This window comes from Pterocles gutturalis, unplaced genomic scaffold (genome assembly GCF_000699245.1).
Source record: "Pterocles gutturalis isolate BGI_N339 unplaced genomic scaffold, ASM69924v1 scaffold17486, whole genome shotgun sequence".
In the NCBI taxonomy this organism is placed as follows: Eukaryota; Metazoa; Chordata; class Aves; order Pterocliformes; family Pteroclidae; genus Pterocles; species Pterocles gutturalis.
The window spans coordinates 38558-53907 of NW_010100887.1; the positions used below are offsets into that span (position 1 = coordinate 38558).

At 37.0% G+C, this 15350-nt stretch overlaps 1 protein-coding gene across 1 annotated transcript in view; it reads right to left on the reverse strand.

Annotated features, from left to right (window-relative positions):
* Positions 1 to 3305: 3305 nt before the first annotated feature.
* Positions 3306 to 15350, reverse strand: part of ABCC4 (ATP-binding cassette, sub-family C (CFTR/MRP), member 4) — a gene marked incomplete at its 5' end in the record, with an annotated part of 136217 nt that continues 124172 nt past the window's right edge. Inside the window, 2 exons of the mRNA XM_010081513.1 lie at positions 3306 to 4203; positions 9047 to 9181. Coding sequence (XP_010079815.1) covers positions 4096 to 4203; positions 9047 to 9181 — 243 coding nt within the window. The remainder of the gene's footprint in view (positions 4204 to 9046; positions 9182 to 15350) is intronic.

Here is a 15350-nt window from a genome sequence, read left to right on the forward strand (position 1 = left end):
AACTTTAAAGTGAGATATTTTGAAGGGTCAGATTAACACAAAAAGCAGCATTTTCAGGAACATTTCTACACCATTTGGATATTTTGTGCCCTTCCGATTCTTTCTGCAATCTTATTTTAAACATGTATTGGGAAAGCTAAAAGAAACAGTCAACATCACTTAAGCAACCAGCATTACTGGTGTTGGTCAGAAGAATGTCTCCTCTCTTCCAAAGGGCAGTACGAATGGTACCGCAGACGATTACACCCATCTGGCATACGAGCTCTGGTTCAGTTCACTAAAGAGAATTTTGCCCTGAAAATAAGCCAAATATGAGAGAACCTATCCTTGAGAACTGTGTTGGTTTTGACTCTCCCAGTGGTCTTTTGAAGAGGGGTGGAGCAAAGATACACCAAAATGAATGTCTGAAGAACAATTCTTGAGTTCAGAAGTAGAGGCTGTTCCTAGTCTTTTATACCAAACAAACAACAGTTCTGTAACTGATGATTTTCAGTATTACTGTATAAAATTATATTTATTAGAAATAAGACTCTGGAATACTTTAAGGCATCTCATGGTGAAGAAATATTGTAAAGGCTTGAATAACTCAGAAGACTGAGTTCTTTTTCCAAGATTCCCAGGAACAAATGTAGTTTATAAGAACCAGCTTTGCTATTTCCAAATAAAGCATGAAAATTTTCAAAGTGGAAGTTCAGAATTATTTGAACTTTTCTTTAAAAGGAAACACAAAACACCTTGCTGGAAAGATAATTTCTCCATTTAACAGACTGAGACTTTCACTAAGGGCTCTTCTCATCCTTGATCTGAGTTTTGCCGTTCAGGTACCTTGCACTTTTTTACTCAACTGAAATTAAACGGGTCAGTCAATCCTAACCAATAGCCATCTAACTAAAAAAACTATCAACAACAAAACCAACAAAAGAATCTATAAAACAATTTCCTGATTAAAATATTTTTGTTACTTGAAACTAAAACAACAGATATAATGCCAACGACAGCTACGAATGATTCGCTATCAGTTGTTCTACTCAGCAATTTATGGGTTTCAAGTGTGATTTTGTAAAAAATTTGTTTTCTCATCTATTGATACCTGATACCTACAGCAAGTAATATCCTGCCAAAACATGTGAAGAAGGAGAATCAGCATTTTCAGAGATACCTAGCATTTTTGTGCACATTCAAAAAGCTACAGAATCAAATTAATTCTAGCCTACAGATTGATAGCTAAATCTGTCAGGGTCTCATACCAGTGAGTCTGCAGCAGCCAGTGTTTTGGAGCTCTGCTAACTTACCGTAGATTCATTTCAGAACTGAAATGAACTAAAACTGCAAATATACCCTCAGTTTATGCATGCATATCTCCTTGGATCTGATAAAAAAACATAAAGTACATGGCCAGGAGAACGTACTGTTCTCTTAGAGTATTTAAAAGTCTCAGTGTATTATACACCATACTTACTCTCTTTTAAGAACTAACTATTTGGAAATCAAAATAATTCACTATTGTAAAACACAGGCTCTGGATACGTCCAAACTGCTCAATAAAAAAGGTAAAGAAATGAGCTCAAGCACCAGACTCCATTAAGTGTCTACACTGCCTCACTGGTCAGCTCACCATAGCTCTGTTTTGGACCACTCCAGTCAGATCTCTCCATGGCAAAGCTTGAGCAGAGTTTGGACATGGTACACACCATGGATCCTTTCCAAAAAAGCAGTTACAGACAAGACCATGCAAGGTTGAACTTCATGCTACACAGTCCTCCAGAATTATCCCATGTGACTGTATGCCCTCAAACACTTCTCTACATCTTCACATACCTCTGCAATACAAACATCACTCTACTGACCTGCAGAATAGCCCTATCCTTATTTCAGACAATTTGAATTGAAAAGGAAAACAAACCAAAACACACTAGATGATAATTGTGTGCTAGGTCTGTAAATGGACTGCATGAGCCCAGAGAAGACGAAGGGCCAAGTGATACAGGAAAATGGATGTGGCTGGTGTGCTCCAAGTAGGATTAGCCACAAGCACTGCCTACATCAGCCAATCTGTGCTACGTGGCTTTGGGGACAGGTAGCTGTCCCTAACCGTCTGCTATTTAGCACCAGATGTAGCACAAGCCTCATGCTGTGCATCACTGCGTGAAGCTCAGTTCCACTGATCTCAATGGGATTTGTTATTGTGTAAGGTGCTACACACCGCAGAAGTGTCAGAACCTGCCAAAAGAAAGCTAGGGACAAAGGCATTGCATTTTGTACCTTCCTGCTAATGACAGAAGAGGATGTTACCAGCAAAACTAGATGCCTGATGTTTGTTTTTACCCCCCACCCACCAGGGGAAGATGGCTGGTGGCACTGCAGGTAGTAAGAGGTCCTCCCCTCTCACAGCAGGACAGCAAGCCTCGCCACAGGGAAGATGCTGTAATGGGAACAAGGATTCTGCCTCTCACTACTGGGCTGACTCCTGAGCAGGAAAAAAGTCCTTCCAGATGAGCCCTTGTGCTGAGGCACAGGCTTTGGCCTCAACTTCTCAACAAGGGAGAGAGTAATTTTGTATTTGAATCAGTTATTTGTTGGTAGAACTGCTTGAAATTAGAAACATTTGTGTTTGCCTTACTTTTAGACCACTGGGTGAATAACTGGGAAAATAACATCTGTATTACAAAGGCAGTAGCAAGCATCTTCAGTATTTTTTTAAAAAAGCACAGTATTTTCCATATCCTGAAGAGATCAGTTGCCTTTTAGTCTCTTCTGTGCCCTTTAAACAGTAAGATGAATAGATTTATCTTCTACTGGACCTCAAAGAGTAGGTATCTCACTAAATATGAAAAAATCTGAAGCAGCATAGCACTTGCACCTTTTTTTTTAATTTTTTTTTTTTTTTTAAAAGCATGGGAATAGTGCCTTTGTGTTAAAGTGCTTTGCTGAATCAGGACATAACCTGTCAATACCGAAACTCTCTCTCTCACAGCATTCCTCTCACTATCAGCAACAGCCATTCAAAACTACAGGTACTTTCCTACCTATTCCAGTAGGACGGTAACTTCAAACAGCTCGAGTTCAACAGAACCCCTGATGCAGAACTTCAAATATACTAAGGTTAAATATTTTTAACATATATTTAATGAATTTGTTGTGTACCCTGCAGTTACAGCTTTGGCTTGAAGGCACAAATATTAAGGCACAATAAACGCAAATAATGTATACATTTCAATGTGTTGTGTTGAAGATAACTTTGTACTACATGGTATTTAGGTATAATGACATGTCATTCAAACATTTCCTCAAGTTATTTTAATACCTTTTTTCTTTGATAACCTGGATAAAAAGAGGAATGTACGTTAAATTATTTAAATATTTCTTCAGTGCAAATGTGGTCATTTTCTTCTAAAGTATAGAACATGGAGACTGATTTTTCAGCATTTGGATTTTAGCAAAATAAAACCAATATTTACATTCATCTTGAATAGCATTATTTGAATTATTTAACAAAAAAAATGTATATAGCACTTTTTGCTATCAGAAAGAAAAAGTATTTTTGGCTTGCTTGCTCAATTCTTTTTTCTACAAACCTGCATAGCTACTACTTACAACAGGTAGAAAGACAGGTGAACTAGACAACCAGGTTGCACACTACCAAATCTGCTGTCTAGACGTAACTGTTGTGCTAAAGTGACACTGAAAAAATTTTGGTTTTGCTTGCTCTCAAAGTGTTTCCAAAAGATAAAAAGGACACATTCCAATTTTTTAAATAAGCTCCAAATATGCGCCCTAGACCTGTAAGGTGTCCTGCACCTGCTTAAATACAAGAGACCTCTGCCACATAAGTTCCAAACAAAAACTGAGTCTGCCTAATTTCCTTAGCAATACAAACATAATTAGATGGAAAGGAAAACATATTGCACTGAAATTAAAGAGGGACAGTAAAAATTTTCTTCTCAGTATTAAATAGGAAGGATGTCCAGTGCAAAGAATCGCCCCGTCCCTCTCTCTGCTCCCGTTGACACTTGCAAACATCATCGCTGAGTTTAGATGATCTCAGGTTGACATTCTATTTGACATTCTATGGAAAACAGTTACGGTTATTAGGAATCACAGTGCAGTTTCGGTTATGCATAATCCTGAGGAAGGATCCAAGGAGGAGTCTGTGGCAAGGTGACCATTCTGAACAACTTCTGGGTAATTCTTACTGAAGTACACCTAGGAAAAATATCAGATTCTGTGAATAATTATGTATCAAACACCTTTTGGTTTAAAATAAAATTTCTGGAGATAAACACAGTAGAGATAAATACATGTCCTTAAGGAATCACAACAGGAACTTCAGGCTAGTGGCATTCAGTAACTGTGTGTCATTGAAAAATTAGTAAAATTACTATATGATCTTACATTATAACAAAGCGTGAGAAAAATCCCACACAACCTGTAGATCCACTCAAATTCTGGTAATTCAGATAAATAGATATGTTTTATCACTTTACATTAAACTGATAAGTGAAATCATTTTACTAGCTCAAAACATGGAGATAAATTAAAAACAGGATGACAAAGAAGCTGTGAAATCTTGCGCCTGCACAAGGGTTTCTCATTTTCACACATAAAATGAACACAATGGATTTGGATGTTAATATCAGGTTGTAATCCCTATATTTTACAAACTATGATTGACAACCATTGAAACTTCGAGGTATACGTATGAAATATCCCAGCGTTTAATTTGTGCTGCAGAGCAGTTATAGGGCCTATAGAAATGTGATCTCTGGATAGTGAACCACAATAATGAAAGAAGCAGCAAAAGCTTTAACAATGACTCAACCAAGCAACTTCTCTAAAATGTAAGATGATACCAAATAATAGGACAGTTCTTTGCCAAGCCTTTGAGTTCCTGAATTCTACCAATTTCTAGCTCAACTAGAAGAGATACAGGTTTCCTGATAAATGTATAATCAGAACATAAAGGAAATGAAATGCTGTCAAGTTTCACTGTTCCACAATCATCAGTTTTTAGTAGCTGTATCATATCTCTGTTCCTTGACAGATGCGCATAACAAAATGAAATAATGTCAAGACTTGTGTGCTCTTATCTAAAAATGTGTTTGGGTGAAAAAGGGCTTCAAATGCAATTTTTTCAAAGAAGAATGTGAAAAGTTTTGTTTGAGTCTTTAAAAACAGAAAATACACTATCTTTCTGAAGCTGACACGTGTCAGGAGTTAGGTCTCACAGTCAGACTGCTTTGACTACGGCTTATGAAACATTTCTCCAATTTATACTTGAGAGTGTTGTCAACAAAGTTCAGCTTGTTTGATAATAATGTCCTTTTCATATATATGAATGCATGTATAAGACATGCAGAATAAAAAAAAGAAATAGTCATTCTATAAAAACATTCCTGTAAGCACCACAGTCGTCTTTTGTGTATGCACGCTAACGCAGGATATATGCATCTTTACAAGTTTCAAAGAATATTAAGGTCTGATTTGAATCCACAAAAGAACTGGAAGTCCTGTTAAGAGGCATTCCTCGGTAACCAGCCATGATTGGATGCAAGAGAGGAAAGTTAATCAGGTGCCTGCCTGCACACATGCTGCAGAGAGAGCAGCCCCAGTTGTGTATTCCCATCCCGTTCCTGTTTAAAACATAAAACTTTGGCATACTTCTAACGCAACTTTTGAATGTGATTTTTTCTTTTAATGGAAAGTTAATAGAAAACCTTGGCACATTACTAGAGTTGTAATGAAATGGCAGCTACTTTTCAACTGTCTCATTGCAATTCCTCCCCTGAGCCCAATCCCTCAAGATATTAAATGCCCAAGTCTTTATATATGTTTCTTCCACTGCCAACAGAGCTGCAACCTTTAAAAAAGTAATCACTGAGGTGAGATAACACCTAGTATTTTAATATTTACATACCTGTCATAGCTTTAAAATAAAATAACCCTCATTTTTCCCTCAAAGTACTAAAAAACTGATTGACAGAAAACCAGCCCTATCCTGATGCCACGAAAGCTTAGTGGAAAGCCTCTCTCAATGCTGCCAAGAGCATGGAGAACATACCAACTTTTGTTTACCTGAATAACTGAGCACTTTTTTTTCCTTTTTAACTGCTTGATCACTATGTCTCACTTTCCCATAGGGTTTTCTCCTAATAGCATCTTGTAAACTGAGTAAAGATAAAAACACAGTCTCAAGATGCCAAGCACAACTCTATTGCAGTCAGGCTCACAGGCTAGTTAATATACACTCAGCAGTCTCCGATTTCAGCTGTGCCTGCATTGTTTTCTTTGACATTTGCACAAAAAATGGGGATACTGAGTGACCATGAGAGACATACAAATAGCAATGCTGGATCAATTTGTAAGCCTGAGCTTAGGTTCCAGCAACAGCTCAATCTCGCAATGCTTAGCTAATATGCTCACGAGATTTTTTTGAAAACTATGTTTCTTCAAAGATGTCCAAGTCAGTCTTCCAATTTAAGGTGTGTAGTCTGTCCTCATTTGCACTTAAAGGATATATGCAGAATCCATACTGTTCCAGAAAATGCATTTAAAGTCTCACCTTATTGAAAGAAGCTCTTGGTACAAGTTTGTTCTGCGCAAGATTCAGGTCCAAAACACAATAAATCAAACAACCACTGCCAAAGCATGGCCACATTCCAAACCATTTTACTTAGCAACCCACTGTCACGCCTTCTGAAAAGTATGTATATATGTCATATTACCATTTCTTTTTATGTGCAGCATGCTGTTTTTCAACAACAGAAAAAAAGCTGTTCTTCATAAAAACAGTTCTCAGTAACCACAGTAGGAATGTATGAGACCAACAGCAATACATGTAACAGACTTACTAGTGCAAAAAAGAAAAACCATTGGAATCAGCTCTTCTGACTAAGCAACTTCTCAGAAAGTATGCACGAAGCACAAGGGACAGCAATAACAAAAAACCTTGAATTAATGTCCGAGTCCTTCAAACAGAAAGAACTGTAACTGTGCTTCTGGGTAGCTGCTGACTGGAGATACAGTCTCTCGATTCCCATATTTTTGGGCTGAGCGTGGATAAGCACCATGCTTTGCATTCTTGGCAGATGCTAAAGCTTGTATCTGCCTTCTAGCCAGGGAGTTAGCAAACTTTTTCAGCAAACCACATTTCAGCAGAGACTAGTTCCTGGATCTCTTCCCTTCCTGTACAGAATCACATAACATTGATGTGGTAACTGCAGATGACTATACGGGCAAGTAACATCAGGCAATTATTTTTATATATTTTGAATTATCTTTGAGTGCAATTGTGCAACTGGGGAGGGCTGCAGGGAAGGAAGGAGAGACAACATGACACGGCTAAATCTCTACAGATGACAGCTAGACAGCCTCACCTCTTGCCATTCCAAGGATCAAGCCTTAGGAAGCTGGCCTTCACTTTACAAACACTGGTCACGTGAATTTGAAGCTGTCCTTTTAAACATAATTTATATAACCTCCAGATTGTCCTACACATACCATAAAAAAACATGGCTAACCCATTCCTTTCTAGTAATAAAAGAAGCTACAATGCAGTAATGGAGAAGAACAGCAGGACTCATTACATAGTCTAGTTTAGGACAAAGCTGTTTCCTCAGTTCTGCAATTAGTGCCATGCATGAACTCATAGTGTATGCTCTTAGCTACAAAGCTTCCTTTGAAAAACTCTTAAAAAAAACCAAAAACCAGGTTTCAGTAGCTCTAAAAAAATGACAAGAATATGAACAGACATAGAAATCTTTTCCCTTATCCCTTTGTCCAGCAAAATAGTCTCCAGACATGAGCACATAGCCTCCACGATAGCGCAATTTTTTTTTCCTCCAACTTGCTGGAAATGCATCTATTTTTACAAGGAAATGGTGAGGCACCTGACATTTTGTTTCCTGTCTTTATGTGCTGCTTCCTGTCTATTGGGCTCCCTGTTTCCCCAGGAAACAGTTTGGAGTTTGTGTTCCCCTTGCTCTGCTCCACACCTCCAGCAACTTGAGGAGAGGAAAGTGTAAAGGCTAGAGATAAGACCTTTGCCTCTTGTCTTAAAAAGGCTGTCTTAGGTTGTTACATGCCTAATATTGGTGCTTTACTTTCATGCTGAAACTAAATTTACGTGACTGTGAAGCAAGTTGCTGCCAAACTGAAGCACTGCTGAAACTTCACTGTCACCGAGAGAAATAAAACCTTGCTCTGGACATCCTATGTGATAAATTATCAAAAAAAAAGAAATCATGCCAAAAGCTAGTCAAAATGAGTTCCTCAGTCACAGGTCATTTTTTTCAATCTTCTTTATCTCTGCTTCAGCTTTCCATCTGAAAAGTGGAGATGATATAGCCTCACCTCAGAGGCATATCATGAAAATCAATCCATGGATGTTTCTTAAACACTTTGATTGCCAGAGGAATGCTCACACTTACATTAATAATTCTGTACTCAGAGTAGGATTTGAATAGTAAGCAGTAAATCAGGCACAGGGCCTTGTAGGGAACAAGGAGGCAACGAAACATTAAGCAGCTGTTTCTTAATTGAGCCCTGCTCATCCTATGTGCAGAACACAGCAAGGGTACAAGAATGAAGTAAGAGAAAGAACAAAAATAAGAATGTGATCACACCCCCAGAGACCATAATATAATGCACAGGTACTGAACCTCAAACTGGAATTTGACGAGCCCTTTTAAAAATATAGAAATAACACATAAATGACGGGACTCTGTAGCCCTAACATAATTTTACAACAAGTTTTCCTAAGATCCATGCCCAGCACAGGTGACTATGTCATATATTGTTTACACTCAACGTTTTGTGTACATACAGAAGGATGCAAGAAATACAAACAGTCTTTCAACTCAGGCTATATACATACACTTATCATTCAGAAGTCTGTGTATATTCCACTAAGAAAAGCACTGAAAATGATGGCTTTGCCTTGCAAAACCAACAGATTCTGTAGTGGAAGGCTTACTATAGCACTGAATATGCTAACTTGAGATAAACAATCTGCAGAGACAAACTTAATTATCTCTTCTTCTAAAATTACCCGTTTTGCTGTTTCAATCAGAGAAGCTGCTTCAGTCTTGCCCACTTGTTGCACCATTTTGTAAAACAAGCCATCTTGTTCTTGCAGCAAAATGTAAGGTTCACCATATTCTTTCAGCCTTCCTGAATCTAAAACCTATTAAATCAGAAGAAACCAACATATTAACATAAGAAATCAAAAAACATACGTTAGAAACAACAAGCAAGGGGGGAATGTAAGCACTTTAAATGCTAAGACAAATTTTGTATCCTGAAAATGAAACAGGTCCTCTTCAAATTAGCATATAGCACTTTTTCAGTATGTAGACCTGTTTTAAATATTCGAGTGCCCTACAGCCATTCCACCTATAGGAATCCAATGCAAAGTTATGCAGAATATTGAAATACAATGTTTGAGAAGCCAACAAAGCAGATCATAAGATTCATTGTGTAAGAAAGAAACAAAGAGGCCTAAAATGGGCTCTGAAGTAAACAGCTGTGGGTAAAAACCATGCAATAACCACCAAGATGGTTAAAGGAGAATAAGTAGGTCTTTTGGATTAGGGGTGGTGAAGACATAATTAAAGCAAATGAGGGTGTTGCTGAAAAGATAAACAATTTCTTGCATCTGTCTTTGCCAACTACGTATTAGAAAGATACTTACCCTGAACCTATTTTTTCTATATAAAAAAAGATTGGATGCCACCAGGGACATAGGTAGCCAAAAGAGAGGGAGGGAGAAGGAAAAAACAACAGAGAAATTAAAAAGGCATTAAGTCAGTAAGCCACAAAGGATATATACAGTCAAAAACATCAGAAAAAATTAAGAATAAGCTGATTGAGCCTCTAAGAAAATATTCTCATACTCGTGACACTATTTAAGGACTGCATGGTAGCAAATATTGCACTTGCATTCAGTCAGGGAACTTTTAGACTAGCATATGTATTTTGAGATGAGAGCAATTTAGTTAAAACAATCATTAAAACACAAGTAGAAGACACACAGATCACAGATAGAATTTGTTCTCCACAGTTTTAGCACAAGTAAATTGTACCTCACAAATCTGATACAATCCTGAATGCACCAGAAGAACACTAAAGGAGGAGTGGTTTATATGGATTTCTAGAAAGGTATCTGGTATAACTAAATAGCTGTGCTAGAAGGGGCAAAAAGTTTTCAAGAACCTGGACAGAAAACAGGGATCAGGAATGAACAGTGCATATCAATTTGTGGAAAGATGAACAGGTAGGAACTGGTAGGAACCACATCGTTCTGGTATATGTGGCAGCTACGTAAGTGTTAGTCATCAGAAAACAGAGCTATCGAAGTGACAAACCTGCACGTGACACAAAAAAGTGCAGGTAAGTCTAGACCAGAGGAGATTCAGATACACCTAACTAACCTAAGAGAATGAGAAAAACAGTTGCAGGGAAAAGTCAATATTGACAAATGCAATGCACTCAAATACTTAACTGACTTATAAAGTAATGGTATTGACTCAAGAAAGAGATTTGGGTATCAGTCTACAAGTTCAATACTTTAGTCCATGTGTAGGAGTAGTGGAGTTAAAAAAAGAGAAAAAAAGGAATTTATGTGAGAAAACAAAGTAATTCAGAAAACATTTTTGTTCTTAGATAAATAAAAAACTGAATACACATGGCATACTATTGAAAAAGACACTGCCACAACAGAGGGACTTCAAGGACTCAAAACCAAGTCATAATTATCATGTAACACACTTGTAAGAAAAAAAAAAAAAAGATTTTAAAAACTGGAGCTGTTGATTTCAGGAAAAAAATTAATAAAAGGCATTATAAGGACAACTTCCAAAATAATAAAAAATAGTTTGCAAACTTATGTTTGAGAGAAGAAACTCCAATAAGCTTGGAGACAAATTCAAAGTCCTGTGAGGAAACATTCAAACATGCAGTTTTTGCCTGTGCAGCTCCTTAAAGCAAAACATCCTGATGGCCAAGAGCTCGACAGATCTCCAAGCAGCCCAGACTCCCATTAATGACAAAACCTGCCATGAAGCAGCACAGCTAAGCTAATCCCTTTGCCTGCACTGGTGTGAAAATTACACACTGCTGAGATCGCTGTGGACTTGTTTGACACCAGGGGAAAGGCGCCCACTCCTTTGCTTCCGGTTCAATTAAGTACATGGCATTTGAATGGAAAATAACTCAGCCAACAACAGCATAATTACATCTAATTTTATGAATTGTATGCACAGAAACCTACAAGAAGTTATCTGCTGTTTTCAAAACCTTGTATCTTCAAGCTCCCAACTCATACTATGATTCTCCTTTGCAAGCAATTTCCAGTCTTGTTTGTTATATAGCTGAAGAAAGCGCTCATGGAAAAATTTTAAAATATCAGTAATATTGCAAAGCACAATATATAGTCATTCATATACAATAGATCAAGTATTTCACCTGCAAAGGTATACTTCTGTACATGAATTTTTCACTATACTTAGTCCTAGTCTATTTAATTTTATTTTTTAAGGATTAATTACAAATATAATTTTAATCTCCATCTGTGACATACTGTAGTACAGAGAAGTTAAGGAAAGCTTCCTCAAAAATGCAATACATTAATTTATCATATGCAGTTCAACAATAATTAAATTGGGGTGCCACAGCAGGTGACATCTCTGGTGCCTTGAATAAGCGTAGTTTTTTTCAGCATAGCACTAGATTACATAACCAAGCCTTAAGAAAGAAAACAAAAAGCACCTTCATTAAATGTGTCTCTCACAAGTAAGGAACTACAATAGAACTGTAGAGGGTTTTAAAAAATTTATATTACTGAGGTATTTGAATTTTAACATTAATTTTGCAAACATCTGAAACAACCACAAACACGGACAACCTTTCTCCTCCAGAGAACTTAGGAGGGAAAAAGGAAAAATTTATTCTTCCTCGACAAGTTTCAAACAGCCAAGTCCAGAAAATGAACAGATAGAGTGAGCGATTTGTGTGTCTAGAAAAATTCCATTCACATTTTAAACAAATAATCTATTAATATCCTTTTCTTGGGGATAAAAACAAGATTGTTTTATGAAAATAGAACAAACATAGGGAAAACAAGCTGTGCTACTTTTTTTTAAAATCTGAAATGGAAAAAAAAAATGAAACTGAAGAGACAATATCTTTCCTACAAGTCAGGAGTAACCTATTCAACAACGAAAAACACTTTCTACTAACTGCTGTCATCTGCGAGACAATGGAGAGAATTTAAGCTGATTCACTTGGTAGTTATACATTTATATATGTATACATTTATAAAAAGGCGCTTAGACAAAAAGATAGGTCCTCTTCTTTGAAGAAATATGTGCTGATAAAATTTAAATAAATAAATAGGTACTTTGGCTAAAGTTTTGCATACTCTTACTCACTAACTCCGAGCCAAATTAAAATCATTAGGACTTCAAAAAGCCAGATAATCATTCAGGAAAGGTGGAATCTGGTGTTTACCAGCCACATATTTTCTGATTAGCTGGCATGCAATGCTTATCACTGCACAAGACAACCGAATCGAACCCAGATACGTTCCAAGGCAGTTGTACCAGTGGAACTTGATACAGAAAAGCCAGAGAAGCTTGTAGCTGGTGAAATCACATCAGCACCATGATTATGGAGGACACATGCAGGAGCACTGGACTCTGAATCAGAGTGGTATTTCATTACAGACTTCAACACAGAACTTGAGAAAGAAGGATTTTGGAGAAATCAGCTTCTCAGGTCCTTGGTCTGACCTTTTGTAAAATACACCAAATAAAGCCTCATAATCTTTTTGTGGGAGTGATCTGAGAAATACTTCAACAGCTCAGAGTAAAATAACACAAATATAGAAAAGTTATATAAACCCAAAGCAGTCATACACAAACCAGGGCCAGATTCTCCACCATCTTGCACTGACAGCCTCTTTTACATTGCCTGTACTGTTCTTGCCTTTGACTTTAACAGGATTTTCTCAAGTGGAAGAGTAACTCCCAACAGTACAAAATTTACAAAATTGGCTGCTGGTGATCATGAAAAAGAACATGCAGGAAAATTCTTATTCAGTGGAACTCTCTCACCTCCTTGTGTAAGGTGAAACTGCTCTTTACTTATAGCTATCCAAATTATCCTTACTCAAGCAGCACTATTCAGACATTTTATGTTCAAACAGGGCTTAAATGCTATATTCTTCTTGAGTAAAATCCTTTCATGCCACCTGGCATGAATATCATCCTGGCTGAATAGTCTGGGACAGTGACTGCTCATCCCAGTTGTGAAATTTTCACGTTGGGTAGAAGGCAACATAGTTTTGAACAGCATTTACTTTGACATAGGGCACAGAATAACACAGAAAGAGGGGGATTAAAAACATGACAGGGAAGGGGCAGAGAAACAGAAAAAAAGTATTTGAATTTGACTGACCTGCAAGGGTAAACATGAAAACGGAGTATTAGCCATTTAAATGTGCTGAACATGAAAATGGAGTCTTAGCCATTTAAATGCGTTGTTTATGTTAACTCTAGCTAGCACAAAAGGACTATTTGCCTATGCCACAAAAATGTCTCTGAACTAAACTTGTTTAAGATTTGGGAACAACAAAATAGTTGTCCATTTTTGTCTCATCTGTACCCTACCAGGGTATGTACCTCTACTCTGCCTAGGTCCCTCCCTCAAAACCCCAAACTTTGCAGTGTTTCCATTCCATAGCCTCATACTTTAATGTATTAATCACGACAAAAAAGCAAGGGAGGGAAGACAAAAAGGAAAAAAAATGGTGAAAAAGAAATCAGAGATCCGTTTCACAAAGAAAAGAGATAAATAAGACAATGAAAAGTGAGGATACTACATCAAGATAGTCCAGAGTCCAGCAGAGACCTAGGCAGCAGAACCAGGACAGCATCTTTCCTCCCTGATGATTCCTGCAACTAATCTATATTGTTCTGTTGCACAGGACTTTGGAAAAGCAAAGATTAATTTTGTAAGTGAATTTAAAATCTTATTTGTGGATTAATATAAGTAAAAGAAGTGTCATTAGCTACAGAAAGAGAAAGAAAGGGGACCTTTAAAGATACTGTAAAAAACACCATGTACTTATGGTTATCCATAGACACAAAAAAGAAAGTTCTAAATCCTGCATTTTCTAACTTTCAGCAACTAAAGCAGACAAACCAAGAGAACAATAGTTATAAAACATTCTGAGAAAAAAAACCACTCCAAGGTTGGAAGTGTTCGGCAACAGAGGAGGGGGGCATGGGAATTTATTTCAATTATTATTGAGGAATGACTACTATTCCTATTCACGTTCATCTTCACCATAAAGCCAGAGGGAAAATGGGACATTTAAGAGTTGATCATAAATGTTTTTATTTCCTATTCAAAAGGAAAATAATTCAAGCAAATTATCTCCTAGGGAATACATCTGATTTAATTTAGACTTGGAGAAGACATCACCAAACAACAAAATTATTATTAAAGTTCAAAACTCCACTAAGTGTACAACTTTGAACAATGTTTTCCTCAGAGAACATACATCAAGATGATCTTCAATAAAGTCCTGGGAAGAGGAGAATATCCAGGAGATGCTTCTGGTTACATCATATTATAAGAAATATATTTACCCAAGACAATAAAAAGAAAAGAGTCAACAGCCTGTGCTCCAGTTGGCATTAAGTTCAGACGCAAGCATGTTCTGCCTTTTCCGTCTCATCATGGTTTGTCAAAACAGATCAGAAACATGTACATACTCCTCTGAAGAATCATTTATAGATATCAACGTATCTAAACAGGTTTGCGAACACTGAAGAACATTGAGAATGCTGCAAATATAACTCAGGAACCATTTTAAAGGTTTTTTTTCTTTTTAAGGGTTTTTTCTTTGTAATTTTTTTTTTTTTTTTTTTTTAAATTTTGGGGGGGAATGTTTGCTTGTCTGTTTTTTGGTTTTTTTTTTTTTTTTTTTTTTTTGTAGTCTTCAGGTTTAATCTAAGCATTCCCCAAGCTCCTTCAGGGCTCCTATACAAATTACCATTAACTCCAGACAAATTTGGTGTCAAATAATGTACACATTTCATACATCATGTGTACAAACAAAGCGAGCACACTTTGTTTGGGCATTTACCATCTTATAATCCAAATTACTATTTTCAGACTTTACAAATATTTCACCTCAACAGATCTTAACTTTGCTGTAACAAATCTGTGCCAAATCTGCCACTAGTCACTGGGATTTGACATGTACCCCCTGCCTGCCTTCCCTCCCCACTTCACAGAAAAGGCAACTGCAGGCATCTTGTTCTGTAACCAGAATGAGTGGATTTCTT